This window comes from Plecotus auritus, assembly GCF_963455305.1.
Source record: "Plecotus auritus genome assembly, chromosome: 5".
Taxonomy (NCBI): Eukaryota; Metazoa; Chordata; class Mammalia; order Chiroptera; family Vespertilionidae; genus Plecotus; species Plecotus auritus.
In genome coordinates, this window is record NC_137776.1 from 138,777,834 (window position 1) to 138,797,906 (window position 20,073).

At 49.5% G+C, this 20,073-nt stretch overlaps 1 protein-coding gene across 1 annotated transcript; it reads right to left on the minus strand.

Annotated features, from left to right (window-relative positions):
- Positions 1-254: 254 nt before the first annotated feature.
- DMRT3 (doublesex and mab-3 related transcription factor 3) lies at positions 255-14,232 on the minus strand (the record flags this gene model as incomplete). Its single annotated transcript, XM_080668702.1, has 2 exons — positions 255-1,219; positions 13,782-14,232. 2 exons carry the CDS (start codon positions 14,230-14,232, stop codon positions 255-257), a joined length of 1,416 nt encoding a protein of 471 aa, XP_080524828.1.
- Between the last annotated feature and the right edge of the window lie 5,841 nt (positions 14,233-20,073).

Sequence of the window (20,073 nt, forward strand, 5' to 3'; positions counted from 1 at the left end):
CTTAGCGTGAGACTCTCTTGTACAATAAGCATTTCAGCACTAAAGCCACAGAGCAGAGCTATTTGGCATTTCCCAGTGAAGTGCAAGAAATTAAATAAGTTATGTTTTTATTGCTAATAGAATCAAGCACAGTCACTTTGTCAAACAGAAGGAAAAGGTATACACAGGATGTGGCTTCTCCTCAGCCTCCCCCCCTCCCCCAGGGTTCAGATGCACAGAACGAGTCACCTGGTCCCTTCCCATCTGGTACCACTTTAAGATGACGTGTTGAGTATTCTAGAGTCTGAGGAGTCGGACCGCTCGTCGTAGTCATCCTCGGTGTAAATGGGCTGCTTGGACACCATGGGGCACCCCTCGTCGGGGATGGAGATCCGCGGGTCCTCGGGGGCGCGCGTGGGGAGGACGGGCGAGCTCCTGAAGACGCTGGCAGAGTTACCCGGGAAAGGGCTGACGTACTGGGACCTCAGCTGGTACTGCTGCTGCAGCGTCATGGTGTTCCACAGGGTGACGTCGTTGGGCAAAAAGGGGCTCGACTGGTTCCTCGCCAGAGTATTCCTCAGCATGAGAGGGTAGCGGGGCGGCTGGGGGAAAGGGTGCTGCAGGGGCACGGCCAGGGGGTTGGGGACAACGTTACTAGAGTCTGCAGAAAACCTCAACGTGTCTGGGACTCGGAAGGCCGACCCCACGGACCATTTGGAGGAGGAGATGGGGTAGGAGCTCAAGGTGTGTTCAAAGATGTGCCCGTTGGAGGGCAACACGAGGCTCTCGGGCTCGGCTGCAGTTCGCTCGGCGGCCGAGACCGAGGACCGGCTGGACAGCAGGACCTCCACGGCGCTCACCAGGTCCCCCCCACAGCCCTTCAGGATCAGCTCCAGCACTGTGGGCTTCTGGTTGGGGAATATTTTTTTTAACACTTCCAGGGGGGGTCTGTTGGCTTTCAAGCTGAAGGGCAGAGAGACGGTCCCCGAGGGGCCCTCGATCAGGAGGTGATTCTGCTCCCCGTGGTACTTGGGGCTGTCGGAGCGGCTGTCCGAGTTGCCCCCATTTTTCTGGCCTGCATACCCACCTTCATCCACCGACACTACCTCGGGGCTCTCGGGGGTGAAGCAGCCTTTACTTTTTGCAACATCTGGGGAGCTCCTCTGGTCCGTGTCTTTGTCGCTGAAGGACTCTGCGTTGTCTGCCAAGCTGCTGTCCCCAAGTCGCTCTTCAGTCAAATCTGAAAAGCAGAGAACAGCTGGGTTAACCCTCTCCTGGTGGCATAAAGAGGAACAGATGTGCTCAGGAGGGAGCCCATCTGGAAGGGGAAATGTGTCCCAGTGGGTTATAGCATACCACAGGCCTAAAAAAAGAAAGAAAGAAATCCAAACTATGTCATTGGCAAATGGCAAAAAAAAAAAAAAGACCCCTGAATATAAAAATCTAGAACCCAGAGTGATGTCTCGGAATGATGTGTCTAGGGAAGCTTGTCTCAAACACCGGGCAGCGTAAGGCCGAGGCCCACAGGCCCAGAGAAGGCAGGAACGGGAGCTCAGGCTTTCCTTCCGGCTCTTCTTCTGCAAGGGAGGTGGCCGGTGGAATTCAAGGACATCTTCCGCTGGCAGGTAACCCAGGAACTGCGGGGAAGTTTAATATTTCAAATCCATTTCCTCATGCATAGATTTCTCATTAAATATGCCTTGTGAAGTGGGCACCGATGTGTTTCCACAGGATACCGCGTACTGTAACTAGTTGATATGATTGCCAGAGTGAAGGAAAGAAGCCTCTGTACATGGAAACCTTTATTTAAAAGCCATGTGAGGTGTGGCTCAGTTGACTGTCAATCCATGAGCCCAGAGGTTACTGGTTCAATTCCTGGTCAAGGCACATGCCTGGTTTGCAGGCTCAATCTCTAGTGGGGGCATGCAGGAGGCAGCCCATCAGGGTTTCTCTATCATCGATGTTTCTATCTATATCTCTGTCCTTCTCCCTTCCTCTCTCTCTAAAATCAATAAAAAATTTTTTTGTAAAGTCCCTTGAGGGACTGGCAGACTTGTCAGCAACTTGGATTAGAAGGCACGCAAAACCAGCTGTGCATTCTGGGTGGTGGGGGACAGGTTGCAGGAGGGGAAGGAGGAAGTGACTTGATAGGGCTCATGGAACTATGCAAGGAGTATGACCCATCAATGAGGCAAATGGACCTATAACTCCAGGACCTGGGGTGCAAGGGGGAAGATACATTTTCCATGAGCTGTTTTGTTAGTAAAATTCATGGAAAGGACTTAAAGAAACCTCTTAAATTAAAAGAAGAGAGAGGGGAAAATAGCTTTCCAAATAAAGCAGAGATTTGCTGTGAAGTAAACCAGTTGCAAATTTAACATTCTGACCTAAGACCTTACCCCCAGACAGGCTAGTATTACAGTGCTAACCAGGCAGAAAGAAGTAGCTAAGACTGGATTACTTGCAGAATTAAATGCTAACAGACCTTTATAATAAAGGGACATATTCCTTATTAATAAGCTGTATGCAAGTGGAATTTTATCCTCCTTAAAACATGTACTGGCAGTGTCTTCTGAAAGCCAATGTAACTGATCTAAAGGTGAAAATTATTAAGGACCCACTTGTCAGGTTGTAAACAAGTGGTTTGCCTGTGTTTTCTATTTCCTGGCATGAATGGCCTCATTGTCCCCTTCCCTGTGGGCACACCTGATTATGTGTAGATAGCCAGTTGGTGAAATTTCACCAAAGCAGCTTCTAAAATCCATCTCCTCCTATGTGTTGTTGTTTACTTTAAAAGCCTTAAAGGACCATTTATGAACATGGTTTAATATGGGCTGTCTCTTAAATATAAATGAAAAAACAAAACTTTGGTTCTCCACAAAGCAATAACTATGTGCCAAGCAAAAATACATAAAAGACATTCTTACATTATATCAGGGCAACTTTCAATCATAAGTCTGATATGAATTCATATTTATCCCAAATTTGCATTTTAAGTAAACTGCTTTTTTTTCCAATATAAGATTTCTCTAGGGGGTTCGTGTATAGCCAAGACAAACTAATTCTGCGACAACTCTGGGATAAACAAAAGACCCATCTTTGAAAGAGAAATCTGACATATTCTCTCCTACAACTTCCTAGGACTGGAGACCCAGTTTCATGTCCCGAGTTAATGTGGTACTTATACTTCAACCAGAAGAGAAAAACAGCACCAAAAAAAAAAAAAAAAGCATCTATAAATTCACACTGTCACCAGTATGTTAACTCAGCATGGAACTGAACGCACAATTGGATTTTGGCTCCTGCTCAATGGAGCTTAGAAGAGCAAGTCAAATGCTCTCCCTGAGCAAAAATGAACATCAAAGAACGTTTTCAATATTAGGTACCTCTAAACAGTTTTCTTATTTCTTTAACTTTAGCTTTCATTATCTGTTATTATCAGGTATTTGTATCCCTGTAATACACAAGATACTGGAGACACAGAATAGACGGTAGCAAATAACAGAAGTGTGAGACTTGCCCCTAACTTGTGGAACTTATCATTAAGTTGGGGAGATAAGATGCATGTGCAGGCCGAAACCGGTTTGGCTCAGTGGATAGAGCGTCCGCCTGCGGACTGAAAGGTCCCAGGTTCGATTCTGGTCAAGGGCACGTACCTTGGTTGCAGGCACATCCCCAATAAGGGGTGTGCAGGAGGCAGCTGATCGATGTTTCTCTCTCATCGATGTTTCTAACTCTCTATCCCTCTCCCTTCCTCTCTGTAAAAAATCAATAAAATATATTTTTAAAAAAAAAGATGCATGTGCAGGGGGAAAAGCAAACACACCCACGTAGACTTGCTATGCATTAAATATAACTCACATGTACACAAATGTTCATAGCAACAGCCACAAGAGCCAGAAGGTGACTGCAACCCCAGTGTCCACAGAAGGATAAGGAGATAAATGAAATGTGGTCTATACATACAATGGAGTATCACTCAGCCTCAAAAAGGAATGAAATTCTGGCACATGCTATGGATGAAAACATGCTAACTGAAATAAGCCAGTTACAGAAGGGCAAATATTCTACAATTCTACTTATTTGAGATATCTAGAATAGGCATATTTATATATTTATAAATAAAAAAATGGTGGTTACTAGAGGCTGGTGGAAGGGAATAGTGTCTTATTGTTTAATGGGTACCAAGTTTATGGTCGGGATGATGAAAACGTTCCGGAAATGGATAGCGGTGACGGTTGCACAACACTGTGAATGTGCTAACGCCACTACATTATACCCCTAAAAATGGTTAAAATAGTAAAATTTGTTAAGTGTTGTTTTGGCATTCACAAAAAAAAAAAGAAAGAAATATGACACACAGTATCCTAGCGATATAGGGGATGTTAAGATTTTTTTAAGTAAGAGAAACAAGTGTTTCTTCTAGAAAATAAAGGGTGTATACGTTTAGCTAAAAAGCTCAAAACTTAACTATTTTTTAAAAGAAATGTGTGGACCTAAAATCAGCTTCCTATTCTGAAAGGCAGATTTTCCCTACCCTGGGTGAGTCTGAAACCCTGACAACATTAGAGGAAAAGGTTCTGAGGTCTGTCAACCACACTCACTCTCCCACAGAATGCTCCAGGCTCCGGAAAAAGGGGATTCAAACAGGAACTAGAGAACGATATTCTGGCTAATCCGACACATCTACCATTATGAAAATATAGTATTTTTTTTTTCAGGTTGGCAAACGATACACCATCCCAATAAACTGGATATGGAATGGCGGGAGTGTAGGTCTATGACAGTGTGAAATCCACTGCTGCACCTGTTTTCCTGTTCTGTAGAACAGGCCACAGTGGAATCTTATATGGGTGCCACCTTGTTCCCCAACTGTGACCCCCTCCCTTACTTTCCTCATGCTACCCTTTGCCCCTGCTGCTGTGCCATGCCCAGTGCAGCATGCACTTCCGGTGAGTTCTCAAGAGATGGTGGTGGACTGTGCTGATTCATCCACTCTCAGGTTTCTGGGCTGATCAGCCTCTCCAACTGGGAGTCAAGGCTATGGCGACAAAGTGGGAAAAGCTAGTAAGATGTCACAGGAATCAAATCTATAAACTCAACACTCCAACAACTGAGGTCAGCACTGTTGATACTGTGTTCAAAGGGAAGACAGAAGACACTGAAAGAAGCAATGAGTGGGACTCACCTAAGGCGTTCATACACCTGAGCAGCACAGAAAGGCCTGCTATGGGGTTCCACATGAGCAGAATCCCAATCAACAGCCAAAGGCTATTGAGGTTGCACAATCGGGCAAGGGGTGAGGGAAGACTAGCCCCTCACCTTGCACCAAGAGCAAACTCCTCACCCAACAGTCATTTCTGAAAGAAGGATATATAGTCCCTGCAATTCTGTGGCATTGTGGTCCATTGGTTGTGTTCTTGTACCTAAAGTAGATGTATTGTAGATTATTCTACTATAAACACAGACTTTCACAAGTAATTATAGAGGGTGAGTTGTGAGCCCAGTGATAACGTATAAGGTAATAACAGGTGTTTCTTTACATCTCTAGATTTGTTTTCCTAGATGAACTTTATAAACTGTTCGTGTTGGCTTAAAACACAAAGGCCTTTCTTGATATAGAAATGTGAAACTGCCAACAAACAAAATGAAAAGGAACTACCCCCAAAATGCTTTACCCTCTTCTTTTCTTGAAAGTGACACCCTAATTCCTAGAACACGATGAGAAAGAGTATACTTCAACTGATAATATTTTCACCCCTAGTATATGAGTATCGAAGCCAAAACAACTGTACAAAAATTGAAAAGAAATCAACTTCATCTGATATTACAAACCATCTACTGAAAGTGATAGTCTGTTGTTTCTAATGCTTAAACATCTAGACATCTTTAAAATTTACTCAATGCTCCCTCTTCAATTTCATATTTTTTTATGCTGTAGAAACACAGCCACTCCTAAAATAAACTTTTCACTAGGGTAAAGGTTTTTAAAAGGTGATATTTAATTAAGAAGGAAATTTTTATATGAATAATGAGATACACATATTGTATATTATATATATGTGCCATAAGATAGCTACAGGACTTTAAAGAGAGAAAATGAACACTCACACAAAAGTGACTTCCATCTAAAATAAAATTACAGTTCCAAAATCTAACTTTCTTTTGAGGATTTTTCCATATGAAAATGCACTGAAGCAAAAAAAAAATAATTCTAGGTATTCATTTCAAATATTTTGAGAAAGCACACCCCATCTATGAAACATTTTGCTCAAGACACATAAACATGAAAAATCTTTCTGACTTAAATGTGGTGGGTTTGCTCCATTTTATCCAATTATATCTACAAAACAAAATATATCTGACATCCAGAATGAAAATACAAAAACACTGGCATAGAGAAAGGAGGGTTTCCTAACGCACGTCACTGGATTTTTTTTCCTTCTGAAATTGCGTCAGGCATTTTGAAACATGGACTGCATGTCCTCAGCTGTTCGCTTGAGTATTGGGGAACACACCTCTGAGTAACATCCCCAATGGGTCATTTTCAAAGCACACAGATACCTCTTCAATGGCAGGCAGGAGGCTGGGCAAGGCTGGCTTCTAGAAGAGCCAACTGCCCAGTCAGAATTCTAACAGGAGACAGGCTTTGTACAACTTCTGTTATCTTTATCTCATACTACAAGCACAGAATCATAAAAAAACTGAATGGCTGACAACTTGAAGTACTGCAGGAAATGAACGTTGGTCTAAAATCTTTCCTTTTCTTCCTAAGGAGAAAAGAAAACTCGTGGAAAGTAAAAATACATAGTCACATTTTCCTTTTAAAAGATCATTAACGCCCTGGCTGGTGTGGGTCAGTGGTTAGAGTGTGAGCCCTCACACCCAAGTCTCATGTTGGATCCCGGCCTCAGTTAGGGCATGTGCTGGGGAGGCAACCAATGGATGTGTCCCTTTCACATCGATGTTTCTCTCTCTCTCTCTCTTTCCTCTCCCCCTCCCTCCTCCCTTTCACTCTCTCTAAAAATCAATAGGGAAAATATTCTTGGGTGAGGATTAACAAAACAAAAGAAAAATCATAAGATAAAAAAATCATTAACAACACTGGGTTAATAACATGTGGCAATATCAAAATGGTTTCTACAGACCAATATTTTGGGGGGACATATAAAGGACTGGATATAAGGAAGGATGGTTTTGCAACTGTGGACTACAGTATATTTCCTACAAAAATTTAGGTTTGACCTCTTCCTTGATTCAGAAAACAACACTTTTCAAGAAGCAGGAGGAAAATTACCTATAAACCTACATGTGTATTTGATACTTAGAAAAATGAAAGCTGGAGTGGTTCAGTTGGTTCAGCATTGTCCTGTGCATCTAAAGGAAGCCGGTTCGAACCCTGGTTGGGCATGTACAGAGGCTGCCAATAGATGTTTCTCACATTGGTCTCTCTCTCTCTCTCTCTCTCTCTCTCTCCCTCTCTCTCTCTTGCTCTCGCTCTCTCTCCCTCCCTCCCTCTAAGCATGTCCTCCGGTGAGGATTAAAATTTAAAAAAAAATTTTTTTTTAAATGTCTATTCATTCATCCATATATTTAGCAAATATCCTTGAATCCCCACTATGTGCTCAGGCATTTAGTAGGTAAGAGTATATGAAAAACCAGAGCGTTTTTCATATACTAGGGTAAAGGTTTTGATCAAAGCATTGCCTCTTAGCCACTTACAGTTTATTAACTAATCTTTTGCAAAATTTTCAATTTATCTTTGTAATTGGTCACATTTTTCATTGAAACACAGCAAGTAACTCAAAGGCCAGCAGCTGGGCAGACTATGGTGTCTTCATTGGAAGGAACATTGTTGTCAACATTCACATATAAAGACTATGGATGCAACAGATACTCACAATTAAATAAAGAATAATCAGTGGCGGGGGGGGGGGGTGGGGGGAGCAAAACACTGACCCTAGCTTGGCAAAATTTTATGTCTGACTTGTCGTTGGAATCAAGAGATTAGAGATCTGGAAAAGAACTAATGTTCTGATACTTAAATTTTCCAGAATACTGTCATTCAGGAGTTGACTGGGCTTATTTTTATAGCTGTTTATACAACAAAATGGGAGGAAAAAACACTGCGTTATGTTTTTGTTTCCTCAGCGGCGCTCAGACAAGGAAATGATTCACTAAAGCCACGTGGGACTCTTGGGGAGGGACACTCAGATGTTACTTAACCTTGGCCATGGGCACCCATGCTTACCCCAAGTTCAAGGTCCGCTGTGCCATCACAGTCACATCAAAGGAGACGTGAGGCCCAGGGGCTGGAGTGGCTAATGGCCGGGAAACTGCAACAGGTGAAAAAGGCAAAGAAAAGAGGAAAGCAAGAAGGGACAGGAGAGGAAGAAAGAAAGGGGAGGGGCGGCAGGCAGGCAGGCAAATAGCTCTGCACTGGGCTCCGTCCTCCCTCCTGTCAGGAAGAAGCGTAACATTTCCAGAAAGGGGCTCCGAGTCCTCTGGGGGCGTTGATTTATGGAGATTTACTCCCAGTCCCTCTGTAAAGCTGTGAGCAGAAAGTGCTGACTGGCTGCAGCAAAGAATTTCTCATCAATGCTCTTTGATTGTATTTTGCAAACAAAATGCCTGTTGCTTGGTAACATTTCACTTGAGCCTGACCTTCCCCGAAAGTTATTGCTATCAGATTCGATTTACACTGTCCTCCTGTGATTACTGTAATCTTTTAAACCCGGGAGTTCATCCATCAGGGAAAAGAAAAGTTGGTTGTGTAAGTCCTGAGCACGGCCATCCCCCAGATTTATAACCTGGGGCAGGCTCTTTCCCGGATGGCAGGGGAAGTCTGGTTTCTAGAGGTTGAAACGCTCTGGTTTGTCATGCCAGCCCTGGCCTCAGGTCACAAGAGGGACACAGCACCACCCGATGCCCACCCCAGGCAGCTGGGGCTCCAGAGAGGGAAGCTGGGAGACCCGCACTGCACTAGAGACCCGGGACCCCACGGGGCTCACTGAGTGGGGTGATGGGAGCTGGGAAGGACAGCCTCTGTCTAGGGTTCCCGGATAAATTTCAACTTCAAATATATAATGAAGAATTTTTAGTATTAAGTATGTTCCACCCAATATTTGCCATCCTTTTTTTTTATTTGCATGTTTTCTGCTAAATCTGGCACCCCACACTCACGCAGCAGGGAGGGAGCGGATGGCCTGAGAGGCAGGAGTGAGAAATGCACGCTCCTGGGCCAAGGAGCCCACCGCAGAGGGGTGGAAGGACGGAAGCAGGCTGGGTGGGGGGTGGGGGGGGAGCATCCCACCTGCCCAACTGCAGTTTCCCTGAGACTGGCCAGGGGCAGTATCCAGTGCAGTCGCAGCTGCCACCGAACACACCGTTTGCTGGGACTCTGGTACCTCCACCGGGGCCCTTGTGCCCTGTGGCTGCTCACAAAGGCGGCGGGCACACCACCCTACAGTGCAAGGTGCTGGGCTGTGCACCAGCCCCCCACCCTCACCCACCACCCACCCCCAGGCAGGGCCCCAGGAGCAAAGGAAATGGACGGACGGGTACCTCCAGAACGGCCAGAAACTGTGACTATCCTCAGCGTCCTGCCCCTGGAACCAGCCCTGGGGTACGGTGTGGAAGAGACCAGTAGTACAGGATCACTTATTCCTTCTCATTTGGGTGGCTCTTGTTTTTTACAGTGCAACTCCGAGTCCAGCCCCTCGCCCCAAATGACGCCGTCTTAAAACCCGACCCCATGTTTTAAGTTCAGAGGCACACTGCACGAGTGACCTTGAAGTCTTTCCCACCTTTTCATTTTCTTCTGGCCAACACAGTCTCAGAGGGTTTCCCATCCCAGCCTGGACCGGTGATCTGGTAACACTCATTATACCTGCAGGTACGTCTGCCTGTCTTTTTTTGTAAATTAAATTTAAAATAAGGAAGTAGACTGGACAGAACCCAATGACGCAGGAGCTGAAAGGCACAAAGCAAATATAAAGATGCTATTTGGTACCGGTACCGGGCATGAGGTAAAATAAAACAAAGGTAGTTTTCAAAAACTCCAACTCCTCTCACTACAGGTCTCTTATTCACCCCTTTTCAGGAGAAATCAACAGAAAGGGAGACCCTACTTTCCTGTTTGGTCCTGCCCTCCTACTATTAACCAAATACGATGTGTTTTATTTCTTTTTCCTTTAAGAACACTTTAAAGACCTTGTGCACATTTTTGTCTTGATGACAGATGCTGACCGAGGAAGAACCTACAGCTAGAGATCTTTCTTCTCCGCCAGAGGCCGCCCAGGACACGCTCCCCTGAAGGAAACGGTGAGGCTGGGGGAAGGGAGCTGCAATACAGAGTGTAACTTTAGCTCTCACCTTGGAGTTGACCCTTAACTTTCCTCAGCCCCTGAGCCCAGGTCCTGAACGGCTGGCTTGGCTGGTTCAGGCTGCTGACTCAGAAACACTGGGTGCTGAAAGATGCCACACTTCCCAGGGTATTTTCATGGGGGACTGGAAAGGGTGTGAGGGGGATGAAGAGGGAATTTAGGAGAATAAATGAATCAATGGTACATATGTAAAGAAGCTTAAATTATAATTTGGGGCTTAAAAAGACCTCGTAATTCCAGGCTAGTCATAGAGGATAATCAAGGAGCAGGGGGAAATGTACACCCCAAAAGAAAAAAAGAATGCTTCAATCCAGAGCTAGAAATAATAACATTAGAATATGTAAATTCTCCTTAAAACCATCACCACATGGAAAGGGATGGTCAACACACTACACCGTTAGATAAAATAACTCCAGTCCTTTAAAGAATCTGAGGCAGAACTTGAAGAAGAGATTTCTTCCAGTCACAAAACTGAATTTTGGTGTTGATGTGGCACTGCCTGAACAGCCGGGCCTCTCCAGCGGTGCCCAGCAAACAGACCTTTCTCTAGGGCGTGTGCTTTTCACCTGCATTCGTAGCTAACAACAACGACGAAATTTCCACAGTTACAGACTGAAGCAGCCCTTTTTGAAAGGACCGACCTAGACCCAGAGATCACTGATCTCCATCATTTGCAGGAGATACGGATTCCTAATGGTCTGGGAACTTACTGTAACATGCCGACCCACCATGTGAACAGAGCTTTACTTCTCTGCATGTAGTGAGCTACTTGTCCAGCAGTATCTGATCTACTTCAAACTATGCGTGGTATGCTATATACAAATAAACCCTAATAAGCACAACTGCAGAAAGGTATGATACATACAGCAACCAGTAGTCTCACCCAGGCAGTTTCTCTCACGTACACCCCAAAGGGACTTTCTTACAGAGCAATGCATGGGAACGATGCACCTGCATGCTTGCCTTCCTCGTGAAAACTACTCTGTGTGTGTTTTCTTGCGCCACCACCACATCATCGGGTTGATGACTGGCATTTTAAATGGAATTATAGGGTCAAACCAACTGAAAGAAAATGAAAGTTATATAAATGAGCTTGTAAGGTATGTAATGTGACCAGCTAGAAACTGAGCCCTTGGTCCCTGATGGCTCAGTCTCCCAAAGCCACCAGCCACTCTGAACTCTCCCTATGGTACATCCTATTCTCCTTTGCAGTTACCTGCTCTCGATTTGGAGGACTCGGGCTATCCCTGAACACTCAGAATAAAAGAGAGGGCACCGGTCTGGTTTGTCCAGTGGAATCAGTCTCCTTTTATTCTCCCAAACCTGCATCCTTGTGCTGCTGCCGCAGGTGCTGCTCCGCCTTTCTTCCTGCCCTCGCTACCCTCCTCCTGGGTTGTTTTTGGTCTTATGACACTTTAGGAACCATGAACTTTGGGTATCCCAAAGAATGGTTTGAAGGGTACAGGATGTGGGCAGAATCTCCACTTGAACTGAGACACCCAAACTCAAAGCCCTATTATTACAGGAGTGCTGCTGGGCAGGTGGCCATTGCAAAATGCTACCTACTACTAACATACACTTAGACTCTTGCTCTGGAGGCAATGGAGGTTCAAAGTTATTGGCATGAATCAACTTCTAGAAGCGAGACAAAACACTCCCAGTTACTTGTTCTAAACTAAAGGAGAAAGGCAAAATAAACCTTTCTCTCTCCCTCCTATTCTTCTGTGGCAAACCTACAAATATGAAGAGATCAGATTGAAAGGAGAGAGACAACAGGGGAGGGTGGGCATTACTCAGAGAAATGCTTACATCCTACTTTGGATTAAATATCCACAAAATCCAGGGCAGCAGAACTGGGCCTGCAAGGCTGCCTGTCGACTCACCCACAAACCAGTAAGTGCCATCTCCCCAGCTCCACACATCAGTCAACTGCTCCTGAAAGCCCCTCTCCAAAAGCCAGAAGCTTTTGCAGACTTTGACAAACTCCTTGGAGGTGTTGGGGGCGGGGGGGATGATGGGTGTCAGAAGTTCTACCACAGTCCTACCTTTGGGGCTCTAGGCCTTACAGGGCCCTCCCTCGAAAAATTCAAGCAAACCCCTTTAACCTCTCCCTGAGAAGATGGGCGCTTTTCCTTTTCTTTCCTATTTGCCACACCAAACACATGTCAGTTGAATTCCAAGAGCCTAAAATCAAAGGAATGCTTGGGCTGGGCAGGACCGCAAGGTAGAGATTCGCAGGAGAAAAGAGCCTCATCTGGGGTTTGCAGACCAGAGACCTGGAGGAGGGAAAGGGATGGAAGCTGTGGGGTGGGCAGAAATCTGTCCACCTCCAGAGCTCAGGGCAGACCCACTCTCTCTAACACACAACACAGGAGAAGAGGAGAGAAGAGCGAGGAGAGGTAAAGGGAAGCAAGAGTCTTAAGTCTTTGCTCCATATCTTACAGCATGAGGCCCAAGCCTCCTAGAACCTGGGAAAGGGCTCTCCAGACGTGGCCTTCCTCATGGCAGGTCAAGTTTTTTTTTTTTTTTTTTAATGTTTTTATTGATTTCAGAGAGGAATGGAGAGAGTGAGAGAGACAGAAACATCAATGATAAGAGAGAATCATTGATCGGGTGCCTCCCCCACACCCCCAACTGGGGATCTAGGCGCAACTGGGCATGTGCCCTTGACCAGAATCAAAACTGGGACCCTTCAGTTCACAGGCCAGACACTAGGGCCTCAGGTCAAGTTTTGTTTGTATTTCTTTAAACCACAGAGACAGCTGAAAGCGGCCTGAGGAACCTATTGAAAGACCTGAGCAATTTTGCAAAAGAAGCTCACACTGGCCACACCAGATTCTGGGTCCTCCCTATCAGTTTAGAAGCCTTTCTGGCCTTTTTTACTATTGCTTCTAAATGAGACTTCTTTCAACAAAGTGCAAGACGCTGCAGACCACAGTGCGCTACCAGACAGGCTTGGGGTTAGCTCCAGTTCCCTCGGGGCCAGGCGGAGAAGAACGCTCAGCTCGGAGTCAGCCAAGCCTCTTGGGCCTTGGCTCCGTCCTGCACCTACCTACACGTCCCAATCTCTCTAAAAAGCCCTAAGGCGGAGAACCCCTAAGTACGGTGGTGTGTACGCCCGCGTGTTTTAATTTGGACCTGTCACGACCTCTGTAGTTACCCGTCGCACAGTCCCGTCGTTAGGCTAGCCCCAGGCGCCTTTCTCGCGGGCGTCCGGGTTCCCCCTCCCAGATCCAGAGGGAAAGCCGGCAGCTGCCCGGAGAATAGGAACCGGCCTGGCGAAGTTTGGAGAGGAAGTCCTGGCAAGGCCCACTTCCCCAAACCTGCCTCCAGGGTTCCCAAGCAGAGCCCCAGCAGGAGCTCCCCAGTGTTTCCGCCCGCGCGCTGGGCCCGGTTCCCCGCCCGCAGCCCTCTTACCTGGCTTAGCGAGCGGCGTCTGCAGCGACCCGGGCTGGGGCTCGGCGGCCCAGCGCAGCGCGGCGGCCGCAGCCAACTCGGCGGCAGGGCGCGGCGGCTGGGACGGCTGCGAGGTCGGCGGCGGCTGCGGGGCGGCGGCGGCGGCGTCCCCAGACGGCGGGGGTCCCGGCAGGGCGCGCAGCGAGTCGGGGATGAGGCTCTCGAGGCTCTCGTTGGCCTGCTGCCGGCGCAGTGCCACCTGCGCCGCCATGACCCGCTGCCGCTCGATAATGAGGATGCACTTCTCGCACGTGCAGTCCTTGAAGCGGCAGTAGCGCTTGTGGCCCTTGAGCCAGGACAGCACGCCGTGGTTGCGGCAGCGCGCGCACTTCGGCGTGCGTTGCAGGGGCGCCCGCGGCGGCTGCGACACCGGGCCGCCCATGTACAGATAGGGGGAGCCGTAGCCGTTCATACCCCGGGCTCCCCGAAGAGCTGGCGGGCCGGCGGCGGGAGCGGGCCAGGGGGCGCTGGACAGCGGGGCTGGGAGGCCCGCTCAGGGGCGGCCTCGAGGCGGCCGCGTGCGTCCCGAGGTTGTCGGAGGTGCAGCAGCCCTTTTACGTCTCCCGCGGCGCTCGCAGCTCCGGCCTCCGGCGAGTACTCCGCCAATCCCAGGCCGGCCGCGTCTCCGCAGCTGCTGTTCTGGCCGGCAGGTCCTCCCTCGCCGAGCGTTTCGGCGGCTGCAAGGTGCCGGCGACAGTGCTGTTAAGGTCTAAGCCAGCTTGGCCGCAGTTCCAGCGCGCTGCCAGGCCCCAGCACCTCCTCCACCGCCCTCCCCTCTCCTCCGCCCTCCCACTGCACCCCCCCCCCCCACCAACCAGTCCCAGTCTCCTTGCACTCCCCACCCCACTCGACGCCGTCCTCCTTCCTTGCGCCCCTGGAGTCCCTCACAGCACCTTTCGTGCCACCTGCAGCCAGGCGGCTCTCGCGGGGGCGCTCACGGCCCCTCTTCCAACCCTCCGCGCTGCCCCTGTCCCGGCTGCAGGGACTGGCGCTGCGGGTGCAGCGTTGCCCACAGGGCGGAGTGAGGGTGCGGGTGCCTGCAGGAGAGTGAGGTGGCCGCTCCCCTTCTCTGCTTCCCTCCAGGTTTGATTTGGCGGCGCCGAGCCCGCTTTTATTCCAACACTTGGCCTCAGAAACTCAATTCCGCGAGAACCAGAACCTACCGTGGAATTGATTCAAGAAATTTTGTCTCTTTATATCTTTTTGCAACTTTAAAAAAAAAATCGTGCTGCTGCAAAAGAAAAGGAATGTTTTTGAAAACTTGCTGGCCCAAGGATAACAACCCCATTTTGCAGGCACAGTCCACCCTCTCTGGCGCCGAGTTTATTCCTGTACCCTCCTCCCAAGTTTTAATAATGTCAGTCCCGAACGGCGTGGGGAACGCTCCTGCGGAGGACTTTCTTAAGTGCTGGGTCTAAACTTTCAGAACGGACTTGGGGACCATGATAACGCTCAAAAGTTACTGGATATGATCTCCCCTCTGCCTAATAGCCACTGACCCATCAAACGGAGACCCCGCGTCACCCAATTCAAATCCCCACGGACTCAATGGCTAGGGGTGGCGCCATTTCTCTCCCCCACCCTATTGTCTTTGGGTAGGCGTGGAAGGGGTCCCTGCACAAGATGACAACATAAAACTTTGTTTAAATTGTTATTTGTGGGTTTCTAATCTCCTAAGAGTACCCTTTTGGCCTAATGCAGACTACTGCCATAAACACAGGGACGACAAAACAACCCCTCCCCCAACAAAGCAAAACTAAAGACAGGTGGATACAGCGACTCGGGGCAGCACAATGGCTCGCTGCGAAGCGGGGGAGATGGCAGTCCTGCAGCTGGGCGGTGCGGGTAATCCGACGCGGGCGGAGAGTGTAGACTAGTCCGCTGCAAAGGTCAACCTTTTGGCCGCGGCCTTTTCCCCTAAGGGAGGCTGCTTTTCTCCGCCCTGGAAACAAACAAGCTACCGGAAAATGTCCCTCTGTGTTTTCTGCGAATTCAAGTAGCCAACCCCCACCGTAGAACAGTGATGGGGGAGGGGGGAGGAAGAAGGGTTAAAAAGGGAACCCCGGTTGTGTGCTTCCCCTAGAAGGCACCTCCGGTTCAGGCCTCTCAGGGAGTTGGGGATCGCTGTATGCTGACCTGGTGGGGCCTGGGCAGGAAACCTTTGCAGGAGAATGCTAACCCTGGAAGGCCTCCCCCCAAAGCGCGTGGGGCACGAACCCCATCTGTCTTCTTACCATCCCCACCCCTCACCACCACCACCTCAATCCTTCCTTTCTTCCCAGTCTTCGCTAGGAAAACAAGCCCTAAAACACTACAACTGGAAGGGACTTCATAAGCTCTCAGGACTGGAGGTAGGTCACCCGCAGCCCAGTGGGCCAGAGGCCGGGCAGTGGGGAGTTGGCAGTGAGTCGCTCCACGTGACAGACACAGAGAGACTAGAATGACACTGAATCTGGGAACGTTAGTTCGCGCTGAAATCTCTCGGGGGTCTCTTGGCATCGGAGGGTGTGGGGCGAGGGACCATGGACTTTTTTCTAAGTCCAATTTCTCCGGAGTTTCTCCAAATGGTTAGCGAAACCGGGACTATAAAGTCTTTGGGAATAAAGCTTTTTTTTTTTTTTTTTTTTTTTTTTTAAGGAAAGCAGCGGACCTGGGCACCAGGTTTTGGGGGCCGAGAGACAGACCCACTTGCTAGGCGACCCCCTTTCCTCCCTCGGTCACCTAGCCACCCTATCCCCTTTGCCACTCAAACAGTTTGGCATTATTTGGTCCCGGGCTGGTTCACTCCAGTGCACATTGGGGGCTGAGATCTAAATACTCATTTGATATAGCATAATAATCCTCTTCTCATATTTGATGGGAATGTTTTCCATATCCCAGTATTTGACAACATCTCCCTATAGGGACAGGTTTGTATTTATGTTGGTAAAACGTCCCCTGCGTCCAAGTCTATTGTAACCCAACACCTGACAACCCCGAGTCCCATTTCTGTGTGCAGAAAGGGTTTATTCAAGCACATAATGGGATCCCAGCAGAAAGCCTTTTCGAACAAGGGGCTCTGGTAAACTTCACCACATGAACTCCGTTTCCAGGGCTATTAAGCTTTTAATTGGAAAATAGCAGAGGAAATTTCAAGGTGACTATAACGTGTTAGCAGTTAGTGCGGAGAAGAAAAGCCGAAGCGGGAATGAATGTGGAAAGCATATGGTCCGAATCACATTTAGGAGGAGCGGCCTGCTTCTAAGTCCCGGCAGCTTATACACTTCTGGGAAAAATAATCAAAGACATTGGAAAGGGAGGGGGGTAGGATTACAAGTAAATGTAATCTCACTAGACTGGACCCACTCGTGTTCTGCTCTGGGTGGGGTATGTGTTTTCAAGCCACAATTAACTGGGTAGCATTGTGACAGACATTAACAGTGGAAGATAATGTGCCTATGTGGTTCTTTCTCTTGGCGCGCAGTCTCACGGTGTATCTATCTAAAAGCTTGAGGCATGCAGGTGTCCTTGCTGAGAAACTGAGGATGTTCTGACTCCAAATCTGGGAGTCCTGCCAGCTGCTCCTCACCTCAAGAAACAATCAAAAGGACAGTTTCATATTGTCCCGATTGTGTAATACATCAGGACATTTTCTGCTTTGCTGGATTCTCATGGAGGCGGAGGTCAGGGTTCCTATTTTGTCGTTTTAATCTCAACCACAGTGACGCTGGAAGCGGGAGGGGGTGGGGCGTGTAGAAAGCCCTTTGAATGCAGAAAAACGAGCCCCCTTTCCCCGTGTATGAACTTCACAGCTCTCACACTGTCCGTGCCTCTGGGCATCCGTCTTTGGCCAGCTTCAAAATGAAAGGGGCGAACAAATGTCTAGCGAGGCCTTGGTGGGGCAACCAGCAATCGATTTCTTAAGGTGACAATAATGCCCTTGTTCTCCCTCAATTAATTGGGGAGAAACCCTTGAGCACTCCCCCAAGACACCCCGACGCCGCCCTCTGGGGTGTGGGGCGGCGGCCGCGATTGAACCTGCATTTGCAGGGCCTGGGGGAAGCCTCTGAGCAGAAAGAAGGTCCGGAGCGGTTCTGTCCTCACTGCGTTTTGGCAGTGGGACGCCAGAGGATCTCCAAGGGACTAGCCTTTGGGGGAGCAAAAAGGGGGCGCGGGGCTGCTGCTCGCTCCTTCCAGTTCTCGGAAGCCAGCAGCGACTCAAGCCTCGGAAGGTGGGCTCCCACCGGAGCAGATTCCTCAAACCCAGCCCACACGCAGGCTGCGCCCGCTCCCACCTTTTGGGGTGAGGTGGGGGGTCGTTCCTGTGTTGCTTCCTCCAAAGGGCCCACTGAGCAGCGGCCTTAACTCCGGGCTTTCGAAGGAAGGACCCGGAAAAGCGCTTCCTCGGAGCGCTCCCCACTGAGCCAGGGGCCCGGCCCGCTTTCCCGGAAGGCCCCGGGCGCAGCCGCTCAGTCTCTGCTCTGGTCTCCGGCCCGGGAGCGCCGCGGCCTCGGTCCGTCCGCCGCCCAGCGGATTCCCTCGGGCCAGGGAGTTCGAGGCTTTGGCCCTTTAAAGGAGGGGCTCGCTCTGGGCTCCTGGGCCAGTCGGACACACCCCGCGGGCAGCAGGAAAGCTGGAGGTGGCTGAGGGCGCCGGTCACATCCCCAACCCCATTTCGCAAGAGGTTCGCAGTGGGCGACCTTAAGTGTAAAGGAAAAAAGAAAAAACGCGTACCCAATAAGGTAAAGTGAGAACAGCGATGGCTTTAAAAGTTTTACGATTATCTTATGCCTCTGACTAAAATTCGAAACAAAGCCGAGGAAATCTCTTTAGGTAATAAGTGCAATATTCAAGGGGCAAGAAAGTCTTGCCTTGCCCTAGCTGGTTTGGCTCAGTGGGTAGAGTGTCCGCCAGCGAATTGAAAGATCCCTGGTTCGACTCCAGTCAAGGGCACATTCCGGGGTTGTGGGCTTGATCCCCAGTGGAGGGCTTGCAGGAGGCAGCCAATCAATGATTCTCTCTCATCATGGATGTTTTCTATCTCTCCCTCTTCCTCCCTCTCTGAAATCAATAAAAATATGTTTTTTAAAAAAAGAAAGTCTTGCCTAGGGTTCGCTCATGGGGCTCTGGTGCAGCTCTTCCCAGGATGGGCCCCTTTTCCAGAATTCTCTTCCGCCCCCTTCTTTCTTCCTCCCTCGCTGTCCCAGAACAAAGCCCTGCGGCGGGGAGCAGGGAAACTGGGAGAATGGGCGGGCTTCCAGGAAAGAAGTCCCTGCTCAGCTAAAGGGTCCGAGAATCAAGAGGCGAAAACCAGTCACCGAGGCGAGGCCCGCGGGAGAATAACGCAGCACTGCGCAAGGCGCGGGGACTCGAGAACCATCCCAACCCGGGAAATTTAGGCTGTGACTGGGCACACTTTACCTAACCCGAAGCCCTCGGGACCGCACGACTTCCGGAGCAATCGGGGCTCCGCCCCTACCCAGCGCCCCGCCCCAGCCCTGCTCGCCCCGCCCATCCGCCCAGGCGCCTTCCCAGCTGTCAGGGCCGCAGTTGTTGGAAAGTTTGCTGGCTGTTTTGCCAGGGGACCAAACTCTAATAGCTGAGTCAAGGCCGTTAGAGTTTCTGAGAGGGAGTGGGGCAAGAGGAAGGCGTCTTTTACAGGCGAGCCGTTGGCAGCGCCGCGCTCAGCGTCCAGCAGCAGGGCTCAGGCTTTGCCCGCGTGTGGGTGTGCGGAGGGAAAAAGGAGAACTAAAGTGCCGCGAAAGTTCCCCGGGGAATCTTTTCAGAGGGGCAGCGGCCAGGGGCACGCAGCCGTGACTCCTTCCGGCCGGGTGGACAAGGCCAAGCTGGGTGAGCCAAGGAAAATCCCTCTTTCTCGGCAGACTGCTGAGGGGTGGAGGATTGTAGCGCCAAACGCATTCTGTAAAAACGCTTTTAATACCTCTTGATGCAAAGCGTCAGGTGTGTACGTGTGAAACCAGTTCACTGAAGTTCACGGGAAACGGAGAAGAGGCTCGAGTTCTATGCGTGGATGGGAGTCTTGTTTCCACGAGGTGATGGGGAGAGGGCGGGGCTGGCTCACGCCTATGCCGCAAATTGCGGTTTCGTACGTGGGTTTCAGAGAGAGCCTCAAGGCGGGTATGGCAGTGGTTGTGGCAGGTCAGAGGCTTGTCACCAAGGGCTTTCCCTGAAGGCCTAGGTCTGCAGCGTGGAATTTGCAGCCGTAGCTGGGTGAGAGCCAAACCTACCAGGTGGGCCGCCGGCCCAGCGACCG